The sequence below is a fragment of the Juglans regia genome, chromosome 13 (assembly GCF_001411555.2).
Source record: "Juglans regia cultivar Chandler chromosome 13, Walnut 2.0, whole genome shotgun sequence".
Lineage (NCBI taxonomy): Eukaryota > Viridiplantae > Streptophyta > Magnoliopsida > Fagales > Juglandaceae > Juglans > Juglans regia.
The window spans coordinates 19,775,175-19,800,057 of NC_049913.1; the positions used below are offsets into that span (position 1 = coordinate 19,775,175).

Below are 24,883 nucleotides of genomic sequence, written 5' to 3' on the forward strand. Positions count from 1 at the left end.
ATCAAATAATGAAAGAGAATAATCGGTTATCAGAGGGCTCTTTGAGCCAAAAACAAGTTGGGTTTTATCAATGGTGAGATTTCCAAACCCACCAATACAGATGACCCTTTACTTGAAGCTTGGGAATGCTGCAATGACTTTGTGACCTGCTAGTTACAAAACTCCATTTCTCCTTCCATCAAGTCTAGCATTGCTCTTGTGGATAAAGCTTCCCTGGTCTAGATTAAATTGCAGGAACATTTTACTCAACAAAATGGTGCACATAACTTTCAACTTAAGAAGGCACTAGTAGGACTGCAATAAGAGCAAGATTCAGTAAGTATTTATTATGGAAAACTGAAAACTCTTTGGGATGAACTCAATGTGTTTGATCCATTGCCTGATTGTAGTTGTGGCAAATTGAAGATCCTTCGGATATGTATCACAGGGATTGTGTGATACAGTTTTTGATGGGCCTCAATGATTCATACACCAATTCAAGAGACCAAATCATGTTGCTCGATTCCTTACCTTATGTTGGTAAGGTTCTTTCCATGATCCAACAGCAGGAGAGGCAACATCTCATGCTGAGTAGTTGTCCCTCTCCGCATTCAATGGCTCTAGCAACAAAGAAATCCCATCCCAACTTCAAACCAAATGCCAAGTGTGACGCCCCCAAATTCTGCTTGGGATCGGACAGACATTTGAAGTGTCGAGACATGCAACATAAGGTTACCTGCCCCCGTTCATGACATATAAGATGTAATATTCCTAACATGCATCTAGCATTATGCAATATTCGCAGCGGATAATTTTTTTCTTTAGCAATACTATGCACCAAACTAAAATATTCCAAATACTTAAAACATACTCCATACTTAACGACATACTAAACAACTAAGATCACAATAATAGTCCATAAGGTTGTGATCAAAAGAGTGCTGGAGATTGAACTCCACCAATACAAGTAGTAATCTGAGGTAACTATTGTAATACCATCTACGTCGCACCGTCGCTTAGTCGGCCGTTTCCAGTTGGTCGATTCCCGGTTCTCCTTCAGATCCTATAACAAAATCTACCATTCGGGGGGAATGGTAGTTGGGACTACCATAGTGAGATTTGATTACAAATCTCAGCAAGTTAACGGAAAACTTCCACACAGGTTAATGATGCATGCATGGCAATAAAAGCATGAATGCATAATCAAATCATAAGTAATCATAGCATAACTTGACATACAACATAACATAACTGGCATAACTTAAACTGAAACTGAAGCTTAGCATGAACGTGACTTGAAACATAGCATGAACGTGAACTTGAAATATAACATGGACTTAAAACATAACATGAACGTGAACATGCATAATTTGAACATGAACTTGAGCATGACATAACATAAATGTGAACTTGGAACATAACGTAAATGTGAACATAATATAACATGAACTTGAAACATATTCTTGTCTCATGGGATTACCATGATTGCGTGAACGTAACATAACGTGAACTTCAAACATGACTTGAACGTGAAATACATGAACTTGAAATCTTATTCAATAGACTTAATCATTAAAGTGACCATATGGGTGCTACACAGGTCCCCTTAAGCCGTGTGTCCCTGCCGATTACCGCATCACATCACAGGTTTCTATACCAGTTGTGAGTGCGTTAATACGTACTCCACAGTTGTTGTGGCCCCACGTATTCTACGTGTCACAATTGCTGTGTCTCACGTAGTGTATGCTCCACAGTTGTTGTGGCCCCATGACTTATTTGTTTGTGCCACACTTGCTGTGGACACACGTAACATAATGTGTGACACCATCGGCGTTAGTGCCTGGCGCGCTCCGGTGACCAGCTAATTAGGCCCCATTCGCAACCTGTTGACTGTACTTCGTCAACCCAGGGAATTTCACACCTATTTAGACACTCCAGCGTGAACAAAGGAGTTCCACTAGGATATTACCCCATCCTAGCGCTTAGGGTCGTGATTGACATGAATAACTTAACTGGCATACATGACATTTCGTAACGTGACGTAACATGATCGTGACATAAAAGACAAAAGTCCTGACGTAGCATAACATGACATGAACATAAGATGACAGACATGACATACTTCAAGACATAAATGTAACAGAATACATTTCATAACATGGCATACATGTAACATGCAACATTTCGTAACATGGCATACCATATAACAGACAACATTTCATAATATGGTGTAACATGTGACAGTGAATCTTACGTGACATGAAATACAAGTAACAGATGGCATACTTAACTTAACATGACATGCTTGCAATGTATAGGAATACGTGACAGAATATCTTTTGTAACAGATGAATAATTCATGACAGAATAAATTATGTGTAACAGATAAATATGTAATGACTTGGCATGGCACATATGATAACATGCATACATACAATTTAGTTCCCTTACTTATCACTCATACACATTAAACTGATTGTAAGTTAAAAGCTAACTTACCTCGATCGTCGCGTTCTACTAGAATAAAGCGCGAAACACGAGGAACTGTAAAAGGTTATTTTAAAAGTTAGAAATTAATTACTAACAATTAGAAATGTGCAAAGAGATAACTTAGAGTAAAATTACCATTTTACCCTCTACATGTGGGCAAATGACCATTTTACCTCCTAACTTAAGGATTTGATAACCTAATTCCAAAAAATTACCAAAATTTACATTCCTCATGTAAATTTTGTCCCAAACTCAAATCTCAACTCAGAAAAATTTAAAACCAATCACAACTATGAAAAACTCACTATGGCCGAAACCTACATAGGCGATTTGTCTTATTTTGGTTGCAATTCTTTCAAGTTCCAAAACTCATGAATAAACCAAAATCTTATAACAAAGATCTTCCTATCCTAAGTTTAAAAACACCCTTAAAACTATACATTAAGAAAAAACTAATTATCAATACCAAATTTTTTGTAAAAAGACCCAAAGTTTTTAACAAAAAGTAAACCTTAAATCACAAGTTTTGACCTTAATAAAAACATCTCCAAGAATTCCAAAAAATCAAATCTTACTTCTAACATATTCATAACATCATCCTAAGATCAAACATGCTTTAAAACATAAAAAAAAAACTCACCAAAAAACACAAAACAACACTTGGAGTTTTTGGTTTTAAACTTAGTCCAAAACAGAAACTGATTTTCCCAACTAACTATGATCAATCTCTTGATCCATCGCTTAAAGACATGTGATCTTCAAACTAACACATCACATGGTTTAGAAATGTGTCCTAAAGAAGATCCAACCATCAAACTTAAAATCACATGGCTAAAATTTAATAAAACATGGATCTAACTCAAAAACATCAAAGTTTAGGCCTAACCAAAATCCTCTTGCATAGAAAATCATATCTTCAAAACATAATACTAAATATCTTCGAAATAACATCCTAACATGTATATAAGAGGCTTAGGATCATCATATAAAAATATCAAAGCCTTTGGAATAAGATTAAACCACGAAATATTCAAACTTTCACCAAACAGAAACTGTTTTTCCACTTCCAGTTTTCAAGTTTCTAACTCTAAGCAAATCTATCATCAAAAGCTTTATTCATGCAACAAAACCTCAATGAAAATTCATAAACACATGTTAACAACACTCCATAAAATTTTCGGACCAAGATAAGTCCATTAGCTTGGTCAAAACTTCCAAAACATAACATACTCTCCAGTTTCACGCCCAGAATGACCTTTCCGTGGTTAAAAATACTTTTTACTGACCAAATGAGAATGGAATGAGACTAATAATATATCCACGGAAACTAGACTCAAAGACGAACAACTTATGTGAAGAAATAATCGTGCGAAAATACATACAAAGGGTCGTAAATGGCCACGTAAAAAGTCCCAGAAATCTGCCCGAGAGAGCTCTTTTGGGTTTCTCTCTAAGAACGGGAGAAAGAAGTGATAAAATGGAGAGAAGTACGTCTTGCACGACTTTAGACTTCTGGAGGGAGAAGTTATGGGCTTGAATGACCCTTGATTGGAGTGGATATGTAACATAAAGTGGAGAATAGAGAGGGGCAGAGACTGCTTGCAGCAGCTGTGAAAGATGGAGGTTGATGGAGTGGATTTCTCCTTCACATCAAGGCACTATTGGGTGCAGCCAATGGCAGTGGATGGTCTGCCATGTGGGGGAGGAAACTTCTCCAAGAAGCTTTGCCAAGGTGGCCAATTTCGTGGGCCTTGGTGGGCCCCACCAAGTGGGCTTCAATTTGGGGTTTAAAGGGGTTTTGGTTAGGGTTTGAGATGCTATCAAGCCCAAAATCAATTTTTCTTGGCCCAATCAAATTCCCAAGGTTTAAAAGGTTGAATAATGATGTCATAACAAGGATTTGATTAATTAATAGCATGTGGAAGTGATTTAATCAAGTGATTAAACACAATGCTAGAAATCGGATTAAAAAGGGTTTGGAGGCCAACTTTAGGGTTTGGGAAAACCATTTAGGGTTTTGGTTTCAACCAAGCTTTTGGGGTTTCAATTGGATTCCAATCATTTAGGGTTTTGCTAGGGTTGAAACCCTCTTTGGTCTGGCACAATTTGGTTGAACAGATGAAACACAACTTTGCTTAGGTGGCATGATCTCACACCTTGATTCCTTCACAAATCTATCTAATGGTTCTTCTTTGTGTCAAGTGTCTAATACCATTCACTAAGTGTGGCTAAAATCTTGTCAAGTGTCCAAATAAAACTTCTCTAACCTAATTTGGACATTCCACACTCTGATTTTGAAAACACTGCAATGGGTGCGCTTATCGAGGTTACTATTCACTCCAAAAAAATACATAATAAACTTAGTACTAAAAATTTCTAAATATTCATATTAACTTATAGTGAAAATCGTTTAATGAAATTCAATCCTGAAGTGCCCCTAAAAATAATTTCACAATTTTCAACAGACGTTTTGTCCGGAATTATGAAAATAAGTTATTGCGCCATAAAATCCTAAATAATCCTCTGAGTCTAATGGCATAGACCATAACGCATTCTAACACTTCTAACTACCTCAAATAATTAAACTCATATTACTAGCGCCATAGTGAGTGATAACACTGACTATGTTGACAGACTAAAACCTATGCGATTGGTCGATTCGTAAAAACTTATGGGGTTTTCACGAGATTCCTAAAGTCAATAGAAATTCCACCAATGAATTTCTAGCGGGCTGTTACACCAAGTCTGGCCAACCCCTTAAAAACCACCCCTATTGTACCCATTGTCATCAACCAGGCCATTCCCTAGAAACCTACTTCAAAGCAGGCAATGCTGAGCCACCAACTTGTACACACTGCCATATGAGTGGTCATGTAGCAGAAAAATGCTACAAACTTCATGTAGCAGAAAGGTAAATCATCTACCTCCTTTGCTAACTTTGCTTCTACTAACCAAATGAGGACTCGAGTTCCATAATTGGTTTGACTAAGGAGCAGTATGAACAATTGCTCCATATGCTGTAGCCAAAAGAGACTCTAATGATGCCTTCATCCTCTACCAACTCAGCCAAGACAGCTTCTCATTCTTTTGCTAATGCAGCAAAGGCATCAATAATGTCTGGTATTTCCACACAGTATTCTATTTCTCTTCAAAGCTCCTTAATATCTGTAGAAACTCCTTGGATAATTGACACAGGTGCTACAGACCATATGGTCTGTGTAGCATTTCCCTTTTAACAAGCATCACTAATAAAGTTTCTTACTCTGTCAAAATGTCAAATGTTAATTGGGCACCTGTCACACACATAGGCACAGTCAAGCTTGGAAACCACCTTCTTGTGAAAATGTCCTATGTGTACCATCTTTTACATTCAACTTGATTTTAGCTAAAACAATTGCAAACTCACTTGCTTGCTGTCTTATTTTCTTTTCTGAGTCATGTTTTCTTCAGGACATTTTGTCTTGGACAACGATTGGGAAGGGTGAAGTGAGGCATGAACTCAATCATCTACAGCAAACTAAAGTGTCTCCAACAGCTCTTGTTGACTACCTTACCAAGCTTTCTAATAAAATTACTTTTGTTTCAGCTTCTATGTTTAGCAGCTCTTCTCTACCAAATCTTTGGCACTATAGACTTGGCCACACCTCTTTCTCTAGGATATCTCTAATTAAAGATCCTGTTGTAAGCGCAGAGATTTCTAATATGAATGAGACTCCTTGTTGCATCTATCCAATGGCCAAACAACATCGACTTCCTTTTCCTATCAGCACACATACAAGTACTAGAATTTTTGAAATTATTATGTGTGATATATGGGGACCCTATTTTGTTGCTACCCATAATGTATCCAAGTACTTTATTACTATTGTTTACCATTTTTCTCGAAGTACTTGGATTTATCTTCTTAAAACAAAATCTCAAACTCGGCCTTGCATAGAATCCATTTGCAATCTTGTTGAGGATCAGTTTAATGTTCAAGTTAAGACCCTAAGAAGTGACAATGGTGCAGAATTTGATATGAAAGAATTCTTTAACCAAAAGGGCATTATTCATCAAACAAGTTGCATTGAAACCCCACAAAAGAATGCAATTGTAGAACGTAAGCACCAGCACCTCTTAAATATTGCAAGAGCCCTCAGATTTCAAGCCGGCCTTCCTTTGAGATATTGGAATGAATGTGTCTTAACTGCTGCATATATTATCAATAGAATACCTTCTCCTTTGCTGCACAACAAAACCCCTTATGAGTTACTTTTTAAGAGCAAACCCAACTATAGTCATATGAAAGTCTTTGGATGTTTGTGTTTTGCATCAACAATTTCACATGGTCTCACCAAATTTGATTTAAGAGCTAGAAAATGTGTCTTTCTTGGCTATCCTTTCAGTATAAAGGGTTATAAATTGCTTGACCATGATGATGAGACTGTTTTTATCTCAAGAGATGTGGTTTTTCATGAAAGCAATTTTCCTTTTCTCAAGCTACAAACCTTTGACTCCATCTCAGATTTTTAACTACTGTTAATTATAATTCCTTTCCAGATTCACCACCTGCTCATGTTATTCAACTTGCCATTAATGCCTCATCTCTTTCTCAGTCTCCTAAGTCTACTAATTCTGACTTATCCATTGCTCCTGCTGCTACTCCAAGTCCTACTTCTACTCCTGGGTTGCGTTCACCCTCTTCCTCTTCTGAATCTACACCTATCACAGAAGAACTTGCTCCATCTCATTCTCCCATTCGCAAGTTAACAAGAACTTGAAAGGCACCTCAGTACCTGCAAGATTTCCACTGTCAACAAGCTCACTTCACCCCTCCAAGTTAATGCTTGGCCAGGCAATTCTCCTCTCTTTCAGGTACTGCTTTTCCTTTGAATAATTCTCTATCTTATTATTGTTTATCCCCTACTTTTGCTACTTTCTCTACATCTATCTCATCACAAGTTGATCCTCAAACATATAATCAAGCTGTCAAGGACCTGGGTTGGTGTGAGGCCATGCAGGCTAAGTTGGATGCTCTCGAGCTAAATCAGACATGGACAATGACCTATCTGCCACCTGGAAAAGAACCAATTGATTGTAAGTATGTCTACAAAACTAAATTTAATTAAGATGGTATAGTAGAGAGATTAAAGGCCAGGCTAGTGGTCAAACATTACACACAACATGAAGGAATTGATTATCATGAGACATATTCCCTTGTGGCCAAGATGGTCACATTTAGATGTCTTCTAGCTCTTGCAGCCATGAATGATTGGCATTTACAACAATTTGATGTGAATAATGCCTTCCTTCATGGAGAGTTAGAGGAAGAAATATACATGTGTAAGCCACCTGGCTATACCAAAGGAAAACCTGGACAAGTTTGCAAACTTCTTAAGAGTTTGTATGGTCTTAAACAAGCATCTCAACAATGGCATGCTAAGTTTTCAAATTCTCTCATTCAGTATGGTTTTCAACAATCTAAATCAGATCATAGCCTCTTCACAATGTTTAATGGAGATGTATTCATAGCCTTGTTGGTTTATGTAGATGATATAGTTGTTGCTAGCAACTCTCTTGATTGCATCAGTTCTCTCAAAAGATTCTTAAAGACTCAATTCAAAATTAAAGATCTTGGTTCACTTCGTTATTTCCGTGGTATTAAAGTGGCTAGATCTGCTCAAGGGATCCATTTATGTCAAAGGAAGTATGCCTTTGACATTTTCTCAGACTCGGGAACTCTTGGATCCAAAGCTGCCAAACTTCCCATGGATAAAAACTTGAAACTTAACAAAGATTCAAGTTCCCCTATTCATGATCCAAGCATTTACAGAAGACTTGTTGGAAGGCTCTTGTATTTAACCATCACTAGGCTTGATATCAAATTTTCAATACATGTTCTAAGTCAGTTCATGTCTCAGCCTACTGATGCTTATCTACATGCTGCACAAGGTCCTAAAATATTTAAAAGGCAGTCCAGGTCAGGGGCTCTTGTTGTCCTCTTCCTCTTCTCTACAATTGCAAGGGTACTATGATTCAGATTGGCTTCATGCCCTGATACTCGACGGTCAATTACAGGTTTTTGTATTTTTCTAGGGAATTCACTTGTCTCTTGGAAGTCTAAAAAGCAATCTATTGTCTCTCCATCAGTAGAGGCTGAGTATCGAGCCATGGCTACAACATGTTGTGAATTTACTTGGATCAAACAACTTCTAGTTGATCTCCACATCTCACATCCAAATGTTGTCATCTTCACTGTGACAACCAGGCAGCCCTACATATTGCTGCCAACCCAATTTTACATGAGCGTACTAAGCACATTGAAGTTGATTGCCACCTTATTCGAAATAAAATTCAAGAAGAAAGCATTGCGACTGCATATGTTCCTACTTACTCTCAATTGGCTGATATTTTTACAAAGGCACTCTTCTCTCCATGATCATGAGCTGGTGTATAATGATGAAGTTGCTTTACATAATGGCCCCCTCAATTCAGCTCACATGAGAAAGGCTAGCTGAAGAGCTTTTATGTCATTTTGTCCTTTGCTAAGATGTATAGTTTTTAGTGGCTTAGTTAGTTATTTGCATAGTGTAAATATTCCTTCCAGAACGTGAGGAAAGCATTGTACAGAGCAATAGATATATCACATTTTCTGTAGACATTTGATTCAATGATTCAATGAAGAATATACCAAATTCTTCTTCATCCTAATAATTTCTTCTTTCCTTGCTTATTTTACCTTTTCTTACATGTATAGCTAGTAAATCAATTCAGGTTCTGTTGTTTATGAGGATTCATGCATGGTTACAGTACTTGGAGATCTTTGAACAGATGAGCAAAGCATCATCATATGGATGCGACACCCCCAACAAGGTTTTCTTCGTGAATGGTTTGACAACTTGTTTGTCGAGTTTTGCTTTTCTTGTCTTATTGGGCATTCGATCACATACACGCACTTTAAATTTCTTTCTCGTGTACATGTCTTATAAGCTAAACGGATGGTGCTCCCATAAAAAAACCTTCAATTATCCTTCGAACCTCTCTAATGGCTGATCATACTCTGAATTAAGTAAGTGCTTGTTGTTGCCATCCACGAGGCCTGGTGGTGGTTTTCCAAAATGGAAAGGGTGTTGCAGAAGAGATTCGGCTACGACTAATAGATTTTGGAATGGATTCGGATCAGCTTCAATACTAGGTTGCATGCCATTGCGCACAAAGGAAACTAATTCGTGTGTTAACAGCATAAACACCTGATTGAACATATCGCTAACGTAGGACGACATTGCTGCCACTTCAATAAAGTGAAATCCAAAAGGAAGTCATGATACGCACAGAAAATCTATTGTTTGCTCTCAAAACTGCACTCATCTCCATACATTGCACCAAGTATTCCCCTCAAAAGGGCCGACATTACTCAACAGTGTTTGGATTTTAATGATAATTCATTTGGTGCAAAACGCATGACATTCTGGTTCGTTGTTATAAATATAACGACCAAAACCGAAAGTTGTAAAGTACTTTAATATAGGAATTAATCAGTGAGCACAAGGTGTTGCCTAAAAGCTCAGAAATACAAACACGTAGATAATCACAGCAAAGAGAACACTAGCATACTATAATGAAGAGATTCGTGTTCCCCATGATATAAAGTAGATAAATAATTTGCATGTTTAAAAGCGTGAGTCTGTTACAACCTACTAGTATATATAATTTAAGAATGGCTCCTCCTGACTTGGGAGTAAACAAAAAGCGAAGCAAGCAACAAGCAACTAAATAAAGCAAACCAAAACTCTTCAATGCACAATTCTTGCCAATCGAAGAAACTCCACAAACAGTCCCCAACATGAAGTCCTTTCAGTCCCAAGTAACTGAGATTATGGAGTTTGCCAACCCCGACTCCTCAAATGTTGTTGGGCTATCATAATCCAGAGACTTTGTCGCTCCCGGGATTGCTTGGGTCAAGCGAAATGACCTTGCGTCGGCTTCTTCTAGTTGAGAATAGCAAAATGACCACAGTAGCTGGAAAAAATAAAAATAAAAACCAAAAATCCAAGTTAGGGGTTATTGAAAAAGGTTGAGTTTGTAGAGAATAGCGAGCTGCTCTTCAACAATCTTTTTATCAATGATAGCAGCAAGCCGCTATGATGAGAGTATGTTATTATGCATTACTCTCATCATGGTATTATAAATTGAAATAAAGTGCACATTTTTTAAACAGTAATGTATAATAACAAAATATACATAAAATACCATTACAAAAATTTTCAGAAAAGCAAGATAGTAATGTATTTAGCCCGAGTATTAAGCAACATGACAACCAAGTTCAAGTTGAGCATTAACATTTTATAGAATTTTCGTGCTCTATATATAAAACATACACAACTATTTATAACCATAATCATATTAAAGTACATGGTTGAATCCAAATTTACACAGAAGACAATAATCATAAACACACAAAAATTGTGGGTATTGACTTCTATGCTAACTAACAAAAGCGATACTTCAAGTATACAATCATCATAATTAAGCATAGGTCTATCATCATTTTAACAGAAAGATTTGTAACCATCATCATCCACTTCATTTGAATTGATAATAGTTACAATTAATATTTTGTGATTTTTATTAAAAATAAAAAATGAAAGTTTTGTTTTTTGGGCTTAAAGCAAGCTTTTGTAAATAGGCTTCGGTTTTGGTAAGCGAAGTATACTTGAGAGTGCTTTTACCAACACTGTTCGAGTGGCATTTTGATTTTATGAAAACCTTTGAAAATCCTATAGAGACGTATTTTGCAAGAATTCATGAAACAGAGTTTTTGTCTGATTAAATAATTTTGAAGTATAATAGTGATTTTATCATGGAATAGATTATAATTAAAGGTAACCTTTGGTTGGATCTGAAACAATTAGAAACATAATAAAACAAAAATCCTTGGAATAAAATTGAACTACACAAATAGAAGATTTTTTAGGCGGTGGATAGCACTTTTAAGTTAAAAATTAGAAGATTTCTTCACTGGTACTATTAGTATTCTGTTTTTTTTTTTTCCCCTTATTTCTTAGTCGTAGTTTGTATTACTAGAAGTTTTTAACCCCTCCTTAGTTTATAGGCTATATAAGTCAAAAGAGTCTCTCTTTTTCTTTTTCTTTTTACTTTTTTTCTTTATTGGAATCACAAAGTTGGCAGCATCACATGAACCTTGAATTCTTTTAGCCTATTGCAAAAAGGATTAGGGAGAAGATCTTTGTGGTAAGAAAGTATTAGATTTGGATATTTAAAATTTGAGGTATGGTCTTTGCTCTAAAAACTCGGATTCTTTTCCTTGTGTTCATTTAAACTTCAAGTTGATCCTATTAATTTTTTTTTTTTTGGATTTGTATCCTACTAATTTTGGTGTGCATAAATTGATTTTCCTACAAGACGTAGGAAATAGAAAACGGTCATAGAACAAATCATGCAAGGTAACATGAGCTTCAAAATAGTTCTTACTTGTATTGGATCAACACGGAAGAAATTTCTCTGGACTCTGCGTCCATCTGGAAGACGGAATCCAACCCTACAAAGGAGGTTCTTATCACCCTTGGGCTCATCAGGCAGAGGTGGATATTTTGGCTTCTTAGACGATGTTTCCTCCTCATCAGTAGCAGTTACATCTTTGTTTTTAGCAGTCACCCCACAGAAATCTTTCGTGCTTTCCATAGAAGCTGCCAGTGCTCGTTGCAGTTCCTCATCTTCGTCATTTGTTTGATCTGCATGAAACCCCATTCGTTTCGAAAAGAAATGTAAGAAAAATATCTCTCTTTATAACAAGACAAAAATCTAATAAGTTAATAGTAAACCAGAACTTAAAAAGAATTTAACACATTTAAAATCTCCTGGATGTTATCCACATTAACACAGCAATGCCTTGAAACTCTCACTTGCACAAAACTTTCAATTACCACAATCACAAAGAGATCTGACAAAAGTAAATCGATAAACAGACATGGCTTTATATAAAACGTTAGATCTACTTTACAATAAAAGTAGCTTTACAATTAAAACATATCATATCAACTCACGTCAGTTTGTGAGTTTACTTTTGTGAAATGTCTTTGTGGCTAGAGCATTTCTCTTGGAAATAATTATATTTTGTTGAGAAGGCAATCAAAAAAGCACAAGAATCATAAGCATTAACTTCTAAGCTAACATACACAATACAATGTAATCCTAAATTAGATTATTATCCTCATCAGGAACATCATCATTATCATCAAAGATGTGTAATCCACATCATCTTCCTCCTCTATTTCATCTAAATTAATGGTCTAGACAAACATGCATAGTTACAAATATAACTTAAAAAGTATGTTTTTTGCACTTTAAGCTCACTAAAACAATGCCAAAAATTCTGTAAATGCTCCACTTGTGCTAAGCAAAGCGCTTTAACCTTGGGTCTTTGCACTTAAGCACATTTGAAGCACTTTTACCAAGACTGACGAACACCCTTACATACCTTTATTTTTTTGTGGAGAAGGCAATGAACTTTCTCTTGGACGTTTATTAGACAAGGTTATGTGATGATCCTTTGGGCCACCATCGATGAAAGGTAACAGATCCTACAGTCGACGTGATATCATTACGATTAATAATGTCATAAGTCAAACTTGGGTACATTTCTTATGAAGTCATGCAGCCGAAATACAGGAACATAAACTTATGTAACATACCTCTAGCAATCGCTGAGGTTGAACCATTCCACACCACGAGCGCATTTTTTGACCAGTTATGGGGTCAATGACAAGCACTACGGGAATTGAATCCAACTTGTAATATGTGCAAACCTTTCTGCCTTCGGTTGTATCATCATAGACCTATATTCACAAAACAAGTTCTGAGATTAAGTACAAAGAAATTGTAAGATATCAGAGATAAAAGATACTGATCCTAAATTTCCAAAGTCCATTATTGATATAGCATTCAGGTCGGTAGAAAAGATTTTCACAACCATCGAATTAGGTGGAAGTCGATTCTAGAGGTCATGCACATTTGAGGCATCAAGTATCCTAGAAAAGTAGTCACGCTTTCAAGGGAACTGGCAACTGAAATCCAATACACCTCAATGATTCCTTGTCAATTATGTGTCTATTAATATCATTGGGAAAGAAACATCGTATCATAGGAAGAAAATGAAGTCTAGGATAAGAAAAAAAGCTCACAGAAACTTCAACGTCCCAAATTTCTAGACATTACAAAAATAATTGAGCATAAACACTGTATTGAGGACGACCCGTCTGAATTGCCTCTAGAGCTCAACTACTGGCCATCAGAGTAAAAGATGGCCCGGATCTTATATGGAAATCCATTGTAAAGAGAGCACATTTTCTAAAGCAATTACAAAGATGAGAAGCAAATTCCCTTAGTGCAGGTGCATCTGTTACTTTTTTAAGATAACAACTGGAGCTAATTATTACGGAAGCCAAAGAAACTAAATTAAGCAGAATTTCAATGTATCCACTTTATGCTAATCAATTGCCCGAAATTGGAAAAACTTAATCCACCCATCCAAACTGCCATTGCCCTCATTATTTTTGTCGCAGGCATCAAATTTATCTTGGTGCATGACGACATTTGATTGACTCAACACCCCTAACAAGATCCCATAACCTAAAAGATCAGTATGTTAGCTAAGTGGTTTAAACTGGCACAAACATTATATTAAAAGTTGGCCAGGAGTCTATTTGCCCACAACTGAATTCATGACATTCACCTTCATAAGTCTAATAGCATCCTTCGATTCCTTCCTAATAGTGCCATTCAACTGTCACACACCACTCCCCCCTTTTCTTTCATCATCATGCTTGATAATCTAAGCTACAAATGGCAAGAAGGCATTTCAATGATTAATAACCGCCTTTAATTTACTGATAAAAAAATGATTAATACCACCTAAACCCAAATTGACGCTCAAAATTTTTTTGTTATGTTTCATTATTATTCATAAGATTTGATGTATCCATCCAACGTTTTTACTTCCTGAACTATGGACAAGGGACGTGATCTTTTTTAACACTTTTGCTTAGCATTTGAAGCTTTTTTGTGGAATTGAAGATGTTAGAAACACTATATGATTACTCATTTCAGTTATTCGACTTAGTGAAATTATTTTAAAACCAGTACAATGATTCAGAAAACTGCCAGCACCGAGAAGGCCTGGCTAGGGCCTTTTGCAACAAGTACCGAAACACAATCACATGAGAAACTGCAAATTGTTCGGGGCACTTGCTACATAAATTTGGTCAATTTTATTATATGTTCATCCAGCCTTACTTTCCAACTAGACTTGCTTGTACAGGATATTCTGTATGAAATGAACAATTAACTGAACATAGGAAGAGAAGCACATATCACAACACTGAAGTCTATCAAGGCATCACACAGACCTGCCAGAAGATAAAATTGGTACTTATAGTTTGAGAAACAGCTTCATTTGCCCATGTATCTCGATTAAGCTTCACAAAGTAATGTATTGGTACCAAGTGAGTATGCTGACAAATAATAACATAATAATGATGAACAAAGACAAACTATTGTATTTAGAGACTACCATATGAGAGCTGAATTCCTTGGTTGATTGCAAGTTTACGAGGAGCCATTTGTCTTGGACAGCAGCAGCATCTTTTGCCTGCATTTGAGTATGAGGGTGATGAAAATCAAACTAGTAAAAGCACTGAAGCAGATCGAGAACAAAAATTGAGGATTACATCTTTTCTATTTCATGTGCTGTGCACAAACAAAATCAGAAGGATTTCCCCAGAGATAAAACGACAAAATGCTTAAAAGCAATTTGCTTCAAAACAAAAAAAAAGATAAAAAGACATGGAAAATGAGGCAACATTAAATTGAGAGACAGTAAATGGAAAACATTCTATAGGTCAACAATGGCACAAGATAGTGACACAAACATAATGTATTCAGCCTGCATCAACAAGGTTTAATCCCAACTTCTCATCTACCTTGCTAAACATAGAAAACAATGAGTACAAAAGCAGAACTCGAAAAGGAAAAAAAAAAACACCATGTTTTTGTTGAATGAAATCACAGTACCTTGAATAATAGAATTCTTCAAATAATCATACTACAAGACATAAATTACATTGTAAAGCCATGAAAGAACTCAAGGGCATACTATAAAGCATGAATGCCCCCGAAAAAGATCAAACAAAAGCCTATACTTTTAAACACTAGTGTATGATCACTCATCTGTTATAAAATTAACTTCTATAGAGTACTAGCATGCACACGTACCTTTTCAAAGGGTCCATGGAACATCAGATGAAAGGGAGGACGGTATAAAGAAGCAAGATTATCTCGAGGATTATCGGATGTAGATGAAGCACCCTGGTCCGATTCCCAGACCTCAGGGCGCTTCATTTCCTCATCAAAATTACGGAATGCAATTAATGAACTTGGTTCACGTGACGGATATCCCATCCTTGATGCTCTAGATGAAAATATCCAAGAAATGTCACAACTTAATGAATGTATAATGAACAAACTGGCCCAAAATGCAATAAATAAAACAGAAAACAACATTGCATGTCAAGCTGCAACCAAAACAATAGGAAAAGATGCACAAAGCTTAAAACAGATAGCCGGAACACATCAAACACTGAAGTTACTCAAGGAAACCCCTAATATAACCGTGTCATGGATGCAGCTCAGACAGGACCATATCCTAATCCCAGGTGTCTGAAAATTAAAAAATTACTCTGGAGTCTCAAAAATGTCCAAAAACGCTGATGACATGAGATGATAGGCATGACACAATAAGTATACAACTGTCACTTGAATTGGGAAAAAAGGAGAGAAAAAACTAAGTCAGACCCAGAATCTCTCTCCCTGTCCATTTCTCCCTCCCATCTCAACCTTTCTGCTAATGCTCACCAAGAATCAGTCTCCCACGAGCAATTGCAACTTCTTGTCTCTCTACCACTGATTGCAGCCCCCTCTCATGATTAATCGCAATTCTCAGCTTTAAAAAACTTGTGCTAGCAAGTGGATCGGTACTAGTCATGAAGGATCTTGCTAGGGTCATGGACCGCTGCACTTCTGTGTATATTGAGGCTCATACCACTGCTAGACATTGGGCCAGCTCCACATACCCAAGAACAAGCCTTCACAACCTCTGTCTCTCCTCTTGAATCCTTTTTGTTTTTCTTTCTGTTGGTTTTGATTTAACTGTTTTAGCAGTATATTATTGTTAGTTAACTAACTCTAATTCTACCAAGAAATATGCAAACATTGATCATGCTCCATTCTGGAAATATGGCACTACATCATTGAAGCACAAGCCTTTGTAAAAAGAACTATCAAAGAGACATTGATCAGATGACACGGATTTCTGATGAGGAAAAACAGTATATGATACTTGCCAAATCTTGATGGAAAAAATGAGGTCAGTATTGAGTTTACTAGGTTTTAACTTTTATGTATCGACTGATGTGTTTGGTAGTTTGGATTCCAATGGGAGGTATGTCCATCTTTGACACCTTTACATCCAACTTCCAAGCCTAGCCATTAAGCTTTTTGAACACCCTTATTCATCATCTTGTTACTGACAGAAATAGTAGTACTTTCTGTAGATACTCCATTCACTCATTGATCTGAGACATGACTCCTAAACGTATGGAAGATTTTAGTATTTTACAGTCTAATATTTGATATTTAACAATGTAGTGAAGACTGCAAGAAAAGGGCAAGCAGAATGTGGATTATTGAAGGGGATATCACAAGCCTTAACTTGATGATGAGGACATGGAGACTGTTCTATTTGCAGATGGTCGTGGTAATGAGTATGAGATTGTCACAGTTGTATCATGATGAAGACATTCTTTTTTTCCTTTTGTTTTCTTTTTCAGTTTTTGTAGATCGTTAATTTGTGATGTTATAGATGTTTCGACTCCAAAAATGGATTATAGTTTATTTCCACTGTAAACATCATTTTAAGAATAGGATGCTTGAAGACCATAATTCAAGGGATGATGATATGTAACGTTCAGAAGTTTTTTTTTTTTTTTTTTTGATAGGTACATTCAGAAGAAGATATTATGCCCACTAGTTCACCTAACTTCTGAACATGCTTTGTATTGTTTTTCATGTTGCTCTAATTAGTGTAGAGCACTAATCAACGTATTGATCTTTTGAGTATATTTGCATAATTTCACCAAACTTCCTCATTTTTACTCTTAGCACCAGCAACTTCAACATCAAATTTTTTTGATCGGTAATCAAAGTAGGCAAAACCCAAGTATACAGGGAGTATACATGAGAAATACCTAACTAGCGTATACAATTGATAGTAAAAAGTCATGGACACTTAGTCCGTTACAAACAATGGCCCCCACCCATGAACAACTTCTACATCAATTACAACATCAAAAGCTCTCTCATTGCTTTACAAATTTACTAGCTTCTCCACCAGCAATCTTGCCACTTGTACCTTAATCAACTCATCTTCCTATCAAAGACACCCCTAGTTTCATTAGATTGGTTAAATGCATAAGTGAATCACCACCTACTATAGCCTCTACATCTGAATATAAATATACAAAAACACATCAGAATTACATTCAATGGACAAAAGAACGACTTGTGAAACATTTCATAAAATGGTTTTAAAGGCCTGACACACTGGGTGCACTTAAACAAAAATGCCACTTAGAGTGTAGGTGCAAAGCGTAAGAGCACATCAGATTGAAGTGCACATCTTTAACAATTAACCTCTAAAATGAAAAGATTAATAAAGCAATAAAAAGGGTTTAAAAATCAAGATAGTAATATATTTAGCCATTGACTCAATTCGTTAGAATACAATTAAACAAGACAATCAAGTGATAAACCAATCATATGCAATGCAATGCAATCCTAAAGTATATATCATCCACATCATTAAGCATAGGAGCATCAACATTGTCATCAAAAGAGTTGTAAGACTAATCACAGATATTAATGGCTTAACCAATGTTTTATATCTTTGTCTCAAGAAACTACAACAGCATGTTTTTTGTGCTTTAGGCTCATTAGAAAAAGCGCCAAAAAGCATGCTTAATGTGTTCTTTTGTTCATGCACTTCAGTTTTGATAAGCAAAGCGCTCCGGTGTCGCACCAAAAATTGTAGTGTTTCAATTTTTTTGGAAACCAGGGTTTCTATTTTTAGATTTTTTTTAATGTGGATGTAAAAGATCCCTTATGATTTTTTTTTTTTTTTATTGGCACCGACTATCCGGGACAGCATCCCGACTAATCTAGGGTGTGCACAGGCCCTCGGTAAGGAGTTTCCCGCAAGTGCACCTCAGGTAAGTAAAGGAGAAAATCCCCCAATCCGATGGCCACTGAGATTATTTGCACCCAAGGGGATTTGAACCTCAGACCTAGAGGGATGCTTTATGGAAGAATGTTGTTGCTGTTAAATGTGGGAGTGGGTGGGGGGATTGGAGTTCTAATGAAGTTAGAGAAGCATATGGGGTGAGTTTATGGAAGGGTATTAGGAAAGGTTGGGGAGAGTTGTCTAACATATTAAATTTAAGGTGGGGAAAGGGAAGAGGATTCTCTTTTGGCATGACATTTGGTGTGGGTAATCAACTCTTAAATCAGATTTTCCATCTCTTTACAGGATTGCAAGGGATCAAAATGTTGCTAAGGCAGATTACCTTCAATGTACAGATAATAATATCCTATGGAATGTTGACTTTATTAAAGATGCAAATGAATGGGAAGTGAATGTTGTTTCAGATTTTCTGGGAAGAATTTATAACTCAAAAGTGATGCAGGGAAGAGAGGACAGGCTATTGTGTGATCATGCTGGAAATTTCAGGTTTTCAGACAGTTCTTTTTATAAGGTGCTTAATTGTCATTCTGGCTGTGTATTCCCAGGTGGCGTTCTTCAGTTGGGTGGTTGCTCTAGGGAAAGTATTGACCAGGGATACCTAAGAAAACGTGGTTTGTGTATAGCTGATTGGTGTGTCATGTGCAAGAATGATAGTGAATCTGTAAATCATCTTTTTTTACATTGTGAGGTGGCAAAGTCTTTGTGGAATGAGGTTATTGGTCGGACAGGTTTATATTGGGTGATGCCTAAGGATATTGTGGATCTCCTTGCATGTTGGCGTGGTTTTAAGGCAAGGAAATGTACTGCAGCCAAATGGAGAATGATTCATTTGTTTAATGTGGTGTTTATGGTTGGAAAGGAATGGGAGATGTTTTGAAGACAGAGCGTTCTTTTGAAGATCTTCGTTATTTTTTCTTTTGTACTTTGAGTTTGTGGGCTAGATCTTTGTAAGGAATGATGATAATGTACTGAATCTGTTTGTCGTAGTTTCCTGCTTTCTAGTGTGTAGTAGGTATTTCTTTTGTATACTTCCTGTGCCAATTCTTGGTAATAAAATTCTTATTAATTATCAAAAAGAACTCCAGCTTCTACCGTATGCAAATTACTTTAAATTAATAAGTACCATATGCAAATTACTCCATATATAGTGACACGTAAATATAAGATATCGATGCATTGCTAATGCAAAAATGAAGGCAATTTAAATTTCAGTAGGTTTCAAAAGCAACAGCAGAAAGGAGACTTGTTTTATGGCATTGCTTGAGGGCAAATAAATTCAACACATTGTTTGCCAATGATAAGGTATAGAAAAAATTTACCAAAATAAGAAGCCCACCCTAGAGGAAAGAACTTCATAAGTAAAAATATTGCAGTTAAAGTTGTATGAAAGGATCTCAGTTTAAATGGGAAAAAAGAACATACCCGTACAACATTGCGTCCTCATAAAGAGCCTCCCTTATGACAGGTAGAGGAGGGCGTACTTCATCAACATCATTTTGTCCAACATTTACATTTACATTTCCAGTGTCACTTTCGGCATTACTGCATCAATAAACAAAAGCAAAATAAAAAACATAAATCCATTAAGTAAAATTTTATATTGACAATCAAAATATCAACATACTAAGTAAATATATCAACTTACCCAGTATTTTGTTCAGCCAAATAGTTGATACTTTCTTCAGGTTGAGAGTGTGATGTTGTAACCACAGGCCCGCCTTCATTACCCACAAAGAACAGCTGAATAGCTTCCTCTAGCTTCCAACCTGTGGCCTGTTCCCAAAAGACTCAACTATTGAGTTCCATATAAGGATTAACGCTTCTTTAGTTAGAAGAAAACAAAGCACGGAAAACAATTTCTAAAACAAGTAAAAAACTAGACAACCAAACTTACACATATTTAAAAAATAATCTCTATCAATCAAGAGCTCAAAAAGGTCTTCAACTAAAAGGTTCCCAAAATGCTGTATTTAGTATTTACTCAACTCATCATTATCCCTCAGTAATTACGTTTACTCTATAACTGTTTTAGAAACTAATTAAAAGTTAAGCATATATTCTTTGCCAGTCTATTCTATATAAAGAGAAGGTCATATCCCTGTCAACTCGCTATAACAATAAGCTTCTTTGTTTCATGCCCCCATAAAGCCCTTTACACTCTGCTCCACCATGAATGGATATATCCCTAAGCTCTCCCGGTCAGAATATAACAGTGAAAATTTCAAAGCTTCATTCGCACCAGACTCTACGCCAACAAAACCACCGGAATGCTAAAAGCCCATATAGCTCAGCTAATCTCTACGTCCTACTGATTATCAATCTTTTTTGTTCTCAGAATATGAAAATCAGATGACAGTAATGCTTATACAAATTCACAATACAAACATCAAAATCACAGAACACCACCCTCAAATCTACCATTAGCCACCCAAAAAGATACAAGCTTTTACACACCAAACAAATGAACCCCTTCCCCTGAAATGCCCACATCTTGCCAATCCTAAAATAAGCAACAGATCAGAAATCTAAACAGAAAAGAAAAAATATACAGATTCACTCCCAAAGTGCCAAAGTTGCAAGCTTTATCACAAAGATAAAATCGTAACCTGCAAGAACTGTCGTGCGGTGTCGGCGGTCTGGCCAACGGCGATCTCTAAAAAAGACGACACCATGTTCTGCTTGTCTGCTGAGAGCACTCCCTCCATAACTCTTTTTTTTTTTTTTGTTCCAACAGTCCTGAGCTTTCGGTTTAGGGTTTCAGAATATCAAAAACGCTGGCATAGTCCTTGAGGTGCTCGGCCCTAGGGAACAATGAAAGGCGTTTCTCTGATTTTCTACGATATTAACCGAGAACGTTGTATAAGGGGCTGTTTGGGAGCACGGAGAGGGCTTGTGAGGGAGTGAATGGTTGGGATAGTTGTGGTTCACTGGTTTTTAGACTTCTCTACTCAACGTTGGGTTAACCTTGTTTCTTGGGTGAACGATGCCCACTCGGAAAAGACTTTGATCAATTGCCAAAAACAAAATGCGAAATTATTTGTATAGTATGCAAATTTTGCATGTTCATTTTTAAAAATTGAATAAATTTAAGGGTCATAAAAAAATCATTTTAATGGTAAATCATTTTTATAATAGTACTCTCCACTTTTTTCAATGGAAATTAAGAAACTTGCACACTTTGAAAATATATTTAACATTACTCGAAAAAAATTTATATAAATTTGATTTATCTTTTCTAAGTGCGTAACCGGTTTGATTTTAGACAAATTTTGAAACTGAATCAATATACACCAATTTTAGATATTTAAAAATCAATATAAACTGATTCATTATTGAAATTGAAACTTTCGATATTTCCAATTTCAATTCAGTCAGGTCAGGTTTTTCCAGTTTATCGTTTACACGTGTGACATTACATAAGTTGAGACTTGAGAGCCAATACATATGATTTGTTCTGCTCAGAATTAAGTTTATATCAATAACTTAATATTAATGTTCATATTTAATATTAAAATTTCATGTTATATTAATTTTATATTATATCAAATGTTATATTAAAAATTATAAAATTGATTTTACTTATATTAAAATTTATAAGATTAATTTCATGTTATATTAATTAGCAATTTAGCATATAACATATAATATAAAAAAGTATATAAAAAACATTTTATATAAAATATACAAAATTAAAATATAGGTTTTCAGAATATAAAAATCAGTACTAAATCAGTTTTGATCTGGTTTCAGTTTTTAAGAATAGACATCAAACCTGTGCATTAGCATGCTGCGACCAATTAACTTTAGGAAGTTTATCGTCATATTTGAGCCCTTGACTAGGATTGCTTCCCCTGCAGATACACCTATGATACACCTAATCAAGCAAGTATTCTAGGATACACAATTATCTTCTCAAAATGACTATATATCCTGCGATTCCATTTAAAGTTGTCCAACAAAAAGAAAATCCATTCATGGTCCCTGGTACAGGTCTTCCAAATTCCAAGTTCACAATACATACATATGAGAACTTCCACTTCTCTTCCAAGTTCCCTAATTCTATTCTAACATCAAATGATTAACATTTTCCTTTAAACCAACAACAAGTGGATATAAGTATTAAAAAAAAATCATGACAATGAAATTGTTATAACGTAACTAGTTTTCTCTTACACCTCTCAACCTCTATTTCTAGTCGATGTCGAGTGATTTGGATATCTATTGTTGCTTGTATCTTTTCAATTTCAGTTGTTGATCTATTAATTGACTAGTGTAATCGTTTGATTGTATTTTGACCATATATTGGTATTTTAGGGTCATACCAACAGAAAAATCTGTAAGAATGCCCAGCCTACAAAATTGACCAGTATATATTAGCAAACAAGACTACTAACACAAATCATCTGGGGAAAGAAGACAAAATTTTACCATATAATTTTGACATCTAAAAATCGTCGCCCCACATTTTTCTCCTTATGTGTAGTTCTTTGACATGTTATACCAAGTAAAAGGTTAAAAGTTGGAGAGAAGGTTCTTAACAAGTGAAAAGAATTTTGGAACTTTTTACCTTGTATTGTACGAGAAAGTAATTGCCTCACAATAACCTTGGCATGCAAGTTGTAATCAATTGATAACTGTCATGCCGATTTACTCTACCATTAGTTGGCAGTTTTTTCCTCGTATGCTAGGCACAAACAAAAGTCTCAAATATCTTTTTAGCCAAAAGAATTTGAACATGAGGCGAAGGAGATAGATAGAAACAATCAATGACTACCAGTCTGAGATAAAGTACCATCCTCGAAAAGTTAACGTGGTGGCAGATGCCTTGAGTCATAAGGCTCAAATAGAGATGGAATCTTTGTTAAGTGTGATGCTCCCAACCCCTACTTGGGATTTGACAATGATTGAATGCGTCGGGACATGTAACTCAAGGATACATAACCCTCGTACATGACAGTTAAGAAGCAATGCATCTAACATCTAGCAGTATACAATAAAAATCGTAGTGGAAAAATTCTTTTTCTATCTAACTTATGCATAGTGGCAAAATAAAAGATACATGGTACTAATAAGTGCAAATATCCCAAAGATTTATATAACGTCCGTCCTTGTGGTGTGACTTTTTATAAAATAATTTTAAGAAAGAACAACAGAAATTACCGTTCATTTTAAAACTTTTTACTTTCATACCCAAGATGCAAGACTCTACGTTATAAAATAAAATGAGTTTTAAGGATAAAAGAGGTTTACAGCGAAAAACATCAATCTTAAAAATAAAAAAGCATCTCATACAATTAAAACTCTCATGTCTAGACTTCTGTGCTCTTTCCCTTGGGTCGTGTCTGTCCTGATGCATTCTGCTCATTTAGTTCCTTTGGAGAAGGGGCATACATAAAAACTAAAATGAGTTGAATACTCAGTAAGCATTACTTCATACAGTTAAAAATATACTAACATAGGTTTTTCAATCATACATTCATCATTCCATACATACTATACGTACATAAGGCAGACATTCACTTTGAAAACATCACTAGGTGGAGTTTTTCTTAAAAAGGGTTTCCTTTACTTAAAACATTTCTCCCGTCAGTGCCTTCATTTCTTAAAGAGTTAAATGCATTCAAACTTTCTTTCTTATCACTTTCCTTTGGTCGGTACACACGGTTACGTCCGTGTGTTAGGGTCAGCGGTTTTCCTTTGGACCTGGATTCCTCCTATGGCCATAGGTTGGAAATCCCTTTCACTCAGGGGCAGCACTGAGTGTACTACCAGTACTACTTACCCGGCATTGCAATCTGCCCAATCCTTTGGCACCCTTTCATTCAGTCATGGTCGTTACATATTTTCATACATTAAAAAGTTCATTTCCTTTCAGTCCTATCCTTTCTTTCATTCAGTCCTTTCCTTTTCAGTTCTTTTCATTTATCAGTCCATTCATAGAAAAACATCATTTAAAAATTTGAGCTTAAACATCATCTTTCACTGCATCCATAAAGCATCAGTTCATAGGGATATTTTAAAACACTTTATTCGTGTCATTTAAAGCATCACTTAAAGCATAAG

The 24,883-nt window shown here is 35.9% G+C and overlaps 2 protein-coding genes across 2 annotated transcripts; one reads left to right on the forward strand and one right to left on the reverse strand.

Annotated features, from left to right (window-relative positions):
- Window positions 1–5,510: 5,510 nt before the first annotated feature.
- LOC109005877 (histone H2A.v2-like) lies at window positions 5,511–7,229 on the forward strand. Its single transcript, XM_018984964.1, has 2 exons — window positions 5,511–5,664; window positions 7,009–7,229. The coding sequence occupies exons 1-2, from the start codon at window positions 5,511–5,513 to the stop codon at window positions 7,227–7,229; spliced, it is 375 nt and encodes a 124-aa protein (XP_018840509.1).
- A 2,800-nt stretch (window positions 7,230–10,029) lies between these two features.
- On the reverse strand, window positions 10,030–21,833 carry LOC109006446 (plant UBX domain-containing protein 7). The gene is made up of 10 exons (XM_018985728.2): window positions 21,427–21,833; window positions 20,466–20,593; window positions 20,243–20,362; window positions 15,739–15,934; window positions 15,038–15,115; window positions 14,874–14,942; window positions 13,161–13,304; window positions 12,947–13,049; window positions 11,941–12,200; window positions 10,030–10,467 (listed from the first exon to the last, which is right to left on the reverse strand). The coding sequence occupies exons 1-10, from the start codon at window positions 21,523–21,525 to the stop codon at window positions 10,303–10,305; spliced, it is 1,362 nt and encodes a 453-aa protein (XP_018841273.1). The 5' UTR covers window positions 21,526–21,833; the 3' UTR covers window positions 10,030–10,302.
- Window positions 21,834–24,883: the final 3,050 nt, after the last annotated feature.